General features: G+C 38.2%; 1 protein-coding gene across 1 annotated transcript; it reads right to left on the reverse strand.

Moving 5' to 3' along the window:
* Nucleotides 1–591: 591 nt before the first annotated feature.
* Nucleotides 592–1,452, reverse strand: LOC105945307 (vomeronasal type-2 receptor 26-like). The gene has a single exon (XM_031902774.1). It carries the CDS (start codon nucleotides 1,450–1,452, stop codon nucleotides 592–594), a length of 861 nt encoding a protein of 286 aa, XP_031758634.1.
* Between the last annotated feature and the right edge of the window lie 6,020 nt (nucleotides 1,453–7,472).

The following is a 7,472-nucleotide window of genomic DNA, read 5'->3' on the forward strand; positions in this document are numbered from 1 at the left end:
AAGCGAATGGCTCAACATAGGAGGGCGAATTCCACAGGCCAGGACTCTGCTGTGTTTCTACACCTAAAAGACAAGGGACACTCCTTTGAAAATAGCAATGTCCAAATTTTGGACAAAGAAGACCGCTGGTTTGAAAGAGGTGTAAAAGAGGCCATTCATGTTAAAGTGGAGAAACTATCCCTAAACAGAGGCGGGGGCCTTCGACACCATCTGTCTGCTACATACAATGCTGTTCTAACATCTGTACCCCGGCAGTTTCAGAACTCTTCACACATCAATTCATGCAACTCTAATAAGTAACAGCTGTTTTGAAGAGTTGCATGATACTTTGGTAATCCTATCACCGTAACCCCACAGCATTCACACCTCTGAGTTTCAGATGTCTCCTCTCTGAAGAGTTACAAAGTGCCATTGTGATTGGATTAGTTGAAGAGTTTATATGCTGAGGATTTATTTATACTAGATATAGTAGTAAAGATGAGTAATAGACACTGCCCCCTGTATACTGACATGAACAGTTGATTTATAAAGTAACTTCAATTGATATGGATGGTATAGCAGTTATAACATTTATTCTATACAGTGACACATTTACTTATTTTGGGCAGTTACTTTTATGTTTAGTTGAGGCCTGAGAAATATAATGTAACATTTTGGGGCAAATATGCAGCCCAATAATCCAGCACTGGAGGATAAGATGGCAAATATCTCAACTGCCACCATTCTACTGCCCTTACTGCTCAGGTATGCAGGGACAAATGCCCCCCACACGCTACAGAACCCCAACATACTGAAAGTGATGTTTTTAGCCTCATTAAATCGGTCAGGGAAATCCTTGGCTAGAAATGCAGCAATGAAACTTAGTAGGGCCAAGGTTCCTATGTAACCAATTATACAGAAGAAGAAAGTAACAGATCCTTCATTGCACTGTAAAATAATGGTGTCCCTCTCAGACAATATATCAACTTCCAGAAATGGGGGATCAAAGGTCATCCAGATTAAACAGATTCCAATTTCACCCAAAGAGCATATTATAACTAATATGATGGCCAGTTGGGTTCCTACATACTTCTTCAGCTTGCTCCCAGGCTTTGTGGCATTGAAGGCAATAATAACTGTGAGAGTTTTAGCCAACACAGAAGAAACAGAAATAGTAAATACAACCCCAAATGTTACTTGTCGGAGGAGACAACATATCTGAGTTGGGCGCCCAATGAATAATAAAGTGCAGAGGAAACACAACATGAGAGAGATGAGGAGGAGACAGTTGAGATATCGGTTGTTGGCTCTCACTATAGGAGTCTCCCAATATTTCACAAAAACTCCCTGTACAGCAGAAGTTGTGAGGAAGAGCACCAAGGCAATGGAAGCCAAACTGGCCCCCAGAGTCTCCTCATAGGAAAGGTAGTTTATCATTTTGGGAACACAAGCAGTTCTCTGTTTATTGGACATTTGATACCCAGGGCATCTGAAGCAAGTTGAAGAATCTGAAAATAAAATATATAAGTTTATACATATATGTTATATTTAAATACAAAACTTTAAATTACAAGACATGCAACCAGGTTACACTGATGTATTATTTTTAACAACTGTAGCTTCAACATCAACAACTATTGTAGCAGGAATTAATAGTTGTTATGCTAATAACAGCCCAGAACTAGCTCTCCACTAAGCTAACGTAAAGCATGAGTTACACGTACTCTCTCCCAGCTGGAGCCTCACATTTAATGCTCTTACTCACTAGACCTGACTATCTTACTCCCCTGGGATTAACTATAGTAGGAGCTAGGCTATCACTAAGAGGTCCTCATGCACAGGGTTCCTGCAGCCACTACTTTTCTAAGGCTTAGGTTACCTTAGGGTTAACACTTCTCAAATCTTCATGCCTTTCCCACTCCCAGCCTTACTGAGGCTTCTTGCCTCCAACAAGCATCAACTTTCTTTGGAAGTGTAAATCTAAAGAGACAGAACATGTGGTGCCTCCCATTTATGATGACTAGGGAGTGCCAATTCCAATACTCTTCCCAACTGTGAATCTGACCCAGCAACTAGCTGCCTTAACCGTGCCTGAAGTGAAGGTGAGCAAAACCTTTGCACTGCCACAATAGTTTAGTCAAGATGGATGGGATTGTAGATGTGGAGCATGAAATACCTTTCTGGACATGTCCAACCAAGAAAGGTGGCCATACACGGGATGATTCTAGATGCTGATATCAGTCCTTTAGACTGATTTGGCAGCTTATTAGCCCATGTATGGGCACTAACAATGGGCCTGCCCGACCAACAACTGGCCCTAGAGGCAAATGACTGAATTAGCGTAATATCACCCACCCATAGGTGGGGATATCGGGAGAAGATCTTCTTGCTTGGCCACACCTGTTCTATTCTCATTAAGTTTATGAATTTGTAATAACGATTTTCCAATGTGCTCTTCCCCGGTGTTTCCCAATTTCTGACCGCAGTGCCCAGTTTTTGTATTATTTTTATATTCCATTAAGAGAACAGGAATTATTCGTAAATTGTACTTCATTCAGGTTAATCACTGAGCAATTAATAAATGATAGAAATCTTTTCTATGGACCATCTCCTTTCTTCTTCTTTGCTTCGTTGCTGCAGTAGAATGTTTATGGGTACAATAAAACAGTAACTTTTAAATTCTGTTTCTAAAAAATATCTCACTTCAAATACTCCAGATTTCTACTTCAAGCCCCTATTGGCATAAATCTACAAAGTTCTTATGCTTTTGCACCCCCAAAAATGTTTAGCTTTCAGTACTCAGATTGCTAATCAAGTAGCCATGTTTATTGTGCCATAACTTTGCCTCCTTCTGGGCATCTCAGCTTCACCCTAGAGCAATGAGTCTGTATTACATGCAGAACTGCTTTCATTTTGTAGCTCCCCATGCCTTTTAGAGATGTCTACCCTCAAGACAATTTGCACTCCCTGATGGTCAATGTTTCTTCTCTTTAATGATTTACCATCTTCAGCATCCAGATTTATCTCCTACCTGATGAGTTGGACATTTCCCCATCTACACACGGGACACAGTCATAACAACAAGATGGCGCCCCTTCTATTTTAGACTTTCTATATCCCGGGGCACAAGGTTCATTGCAGAGAGACTGAGGGGTCTGTATTGTAATATACAAAGACACAGCAAGTCATGGATCAGAACATATACAGGTATCGGACCCCTTATCCGGAAACCCATTATCCAGAAAGCTCCGAATTACGGAAAGCCCGTCTCTCATAGACTCCATTTTAATCAAATAATTCAAAAATTTAAAACTGATTTCCTTTTTCTTTGTAATAATAAAACAGTACCTGTACTTGATCCCAACTAAGATATAATTACCCCTTATTGGATGCAAAACAATCCTATTGGGTTTAATTAATGGTTTATTGATTTTTTAGTAGACTTAAGGTATGGAGATCCAAATTACGGAAAGACCCCTTATCCGGAATACCCATGGTCCCGAGCATTCTGGATAACGGGTCCTATACCTGTACAACATGCTGAGTATATAAAATCGCTGTTTAGGAAATGAAAGCTGTTTTATATTTGTCATTCCATATCATTAATGGGTATAATCCACAAAGTGTTGCATTTAATGATGATCAGGGCAGTATCAAGGCTACAGTCATCCCTAACCATATACCCAAACCACCTAACACTCCCCCAGGCCCATACGGGGAAAATCACACCAAAAGTCCAAGGTGGAGGTTAAAGTTCACAGGATTATTGCCACACTGGTTAAAACAGACTGAAAAATACAAGCTGTCAAATACTGTAAAACAATTCCTAAGTACCACTGGAATGCTTGGCCAAAGTTCAACAGGAGTGAATAGGAATGAAGTCAGATCAAAGCCATTGTATGTTACAGAGCTTATCTGCCGGGTAACCTGGGCCTTTCCTGTTTCATACTAAATGGCTGCTCCCTTGGGTACACAGAAGCTTATTTATATAAACTATCATAGTAGTATAGTAGTTTTATAGTAGTTTTACCAATGTAGGGAATCAGGACATTATATATTTTTTATTTTTTTGGTGTTGCCTTACCATGTTAAAGTGTGGGCCCCACAAGTCAGCGCTGTTATTGATATAAAATTGTGTGCCGTGGTCTGATACATTGAAGTTTCCAACTTTTGTTATAACAGAACGATCCCCCGGTAAGAAAAGCAACTTTATGATGTCAAACCGTGCCGGCGGGTCCCCGTATTTGTTGAAGGAGTGGGTGTCATTGGGAAAAGTGGTAAAGGTCACATTGCGTACAAACTGGTTTATCTGGGAAAGAAAGAAGTTTTGCTTTGTGAATGAACAAGCACATTAGTAATGGGGAGAGCCCCGCCAGTGACTAGAGCTCCACCTCACTTGCATGCAAAGCAGTAGGAATTCTGGGAATTTAACTTTTTAAATTACTTATTAACAACTACGTTTTGATGCACAGGTAGGGAGTGGTTCTGACATTTTCACAGTGTTGGTGAATACAAATATTCAAAGGAAACACAGATACTGAACAATACAAATGGCGGCATAGTAGATAAGAAATCAATCTACCATACATGGATTTTAGGGACAGTTGTTCAGCTATCCAAGTGTATCAGAATATAACAAAGTGTAATACTGGTGAGAGTGAGTGTTACTGGTTTCTGCTTAGGATGACGTATTGCCCCGGATTCCTCCTGCCAAGAAGCCAGTGAGGCAGGAGACCCAATGGTCTAGGTCTGGTTTGAGGCTCAAATAAGATTTTTTGCCTTTAGTAGAGCAGACTATGCTTTTATAACTATTTTAGTCTCTTTTTCTATTGTGTTGCCTTTTAAACTGGAGCAAAGTGACCTGTATATACAGATTAGCCAGAGACATAACTAAGAGTTTATACACCTCACACCGAAATCCCCCTCTTCTTGCTTTGTTGTGGGGGGGGCATGATTTCTATAGGGGCCAAGAAAAAGTTTCCATGAACAATGCCTAAGGAATGTTTTTCCATATACCATACAAATTAGATTTTGGGTAAAAACTAAAATCTTAGTTTATAATCAGTGATGAGCGAATTTTTTTGCCAAGGCATTGATTCACTGCAACATTCCAAATTTCACCATTGGAGAATTTTTTTGCAAAACTGCCAACAAAATTTGTCAACTGAGGAAAAACAGTTGCGTCAAAAAAGATTTTGTGTAATTTTCAGCATTTTGCTAAAAATTTCATGAAACTGCTGAAAAATTTGCAAGATGCTAAAAAAAATCACAAAACACAACTTTTTTGAGTGCGAAAAAAGTTGTGGCTTCATCAAAAAAGTTAAAGGGGAGCCAAAAATGTTACAGTTGCGTAAAATTTTGTGACATTTTCAGCGTTTTGCTGAAAAATTTATGAAACTGCTGAAAATTTTGCAAAATGCCCAAAAAAAATCACAAAACACAACTTTATTGAGTGAGGAAAAAGTTGTGGGCACCAAAAAAGTTACAGTTGCGTAAAAATATGTGTTTTGTGAAATTTTCAGCGTTTCACTGAAAAATTCATGAAATAGCTGAAAAATTTGCAAAACGGCACAAAGCTCTCTAAATACAACTTTTTGGAGTGAGGAAAAAGTTTTGGTTGTGTCAAAAAACTTGTATTTTGTGAATTTTTCAGGGAAATTAGACAGATTTGTTCATCACTATTTATAATTTGTAGAAATGAATCAGATTTTTATATTGTGCCGCATCCAATAGTGTCAACACACAATCTGCTTTGTGTTGTCATGTATTGCTGGCCCCAGCAACCAGACAGCATTTTAATGGTAAGTTAGAGATCAAAACAGAGGCAATTAGTTAATTGGATAAAGGGAACCTATTCCAAACCGTCTCAAAAAAATAATTTTTGCAGTACTAAAAATGAAATCTAACATGACTTTCCCCTTTGAATAACTAGCGAAAAGGCATCCAAAACTCTACTCATGTGGTCAGATGATTTGCCCATATAAATATATATATATACAAGTTCATGTGTAGACTGGGGCACACCGGGGATCCTCTAAAAAACAGCTTTTATTGAATTTATTAATACATTATAGATCAGGTCAATGTTTTGGTCTCCTTCTCTATAACCTCTCTAGACCTCTATAAATACCCAGCTCTTAGAAGGAGACCGAAACATTGACCTGATCTATAATGTATTAATAAATTCAATAAAAGCTGTTTTGTAAAGGATTCCCGGTGTGCCCCAGTCTACACTTGAACTTGTATCTAAATGCTTAAGTGGCAGCACCTGGGTCAATCAGCTATTTGCTTAGGAGTGCTGAATTAATTTGGTTTTATATATATATATATAGTAATTGTCTTTTTTTTTTTTTTTCAATTCTTTATTTTCCAATTTTTGTATACGGGAAAGGGTACAGAAGGAAAAGGGGAGGGTATGGGGAGGGGAACAATGTTATTGTACATCTTTTTCGTTTCTAACAATTGAGTTTTTAGCAATAGCATTCAACAAGTCATATCTACGTATTCATTTATACAGTAAGAATTCTATATGCAATTTTCTGTAAAGTCAGGAGCTGATCTGAATGACCGAGATTAACCATTATAAAGAATTTAAATAATTTAACCACGGTGTCCAAATATTCCAGTAGTGTGCACTTTTATTATGTATCATACATGTTATTTCCTCCATTTGTCTAATGTCATTTGTGTTATTTAGCCATTCGGTAAAGGTGGGTGCCTCTGTGGATTTCCACTTTCTTGGGATTAGGGATCTGGCTGATTGCAATAGATGAAGGGTAAGTGGATCTGATACTAGAACATTTTTACCTGGATATATATTCAGTAATATTGGGGCCGGTTCTTCTATGGTAAAGTTGAAATCTGTAACTTGATTTATAGTGTGTAATATGTCTGACCAAAACTGTTGTAACACCGGACATTTTAACCAAATATGTGTATGCATGCCAATGTGGCTATTACATCTCCAGCAGGTATCTAAGGTATTAGGGTACATTCTCTTTAATTTTGCTGGTGTGTAATGCCATCTGGTAATTAGTTTGTATATGGCTTCATTTGTTCTAGATGCCCTAGAGGATTTATTTATAGTGCTAAATATTCTAGACCAAGCTTTGTCAGGTAGGTTGATATTGAGTTCTTTTTCCCAAGAGTGACAGAATGGTCTTGGCGGTGGGGATATGGAGTTTAAAAGAAATCTGTATAATTTGGATAGAGGTTTATCCAATATTTTTGGTTCGGCTAGTAATTGTTCCCAAGTAGTTAGAGGTCTATTCCACTGTTTGGATTTATTAATTTGTAGATAGTGATGGAGTTGATTATAATTCCAATTATCTCTTGGGTGTGGACCCCATCTTTTTTGTATCTCCGCCATCGGCACCATCCTATTCTCTTTGAGGAAATCGCTTATCCTAGTCTGTCTATTATCCCAAACTGCCCATCTATCAAAAGATCCCTTTTCTAGTCCTGGGGTGAAATTTGGGTTCAATATAAGAGGT

The sequence above is a fragment of the Xenopus tropicalis genome, chromosome 5 (genome assembly GCF_000004195.4).
Source record: "Xenopus tropicalis strain Nigerian chromosome 5, UCB_Xtro_10.0, whole genome shotgun sequence".
Classification (NCBI taxonomy): Eukaryota; Metazoa; Chordata; class Amphibia; order Anura; family Pipidae; genus Xenopus; species Xenopus tropicalis.

Excerpts from the sequence above, each read along its gene's own strand:
- LOC105945307 (XM_031902774.1), bottom strand. The coding sequence starts at position 1,452 with ATGTCCAATAAACAGAGAACTGCTTGTGTTCCCAAAATGATAAACTAC.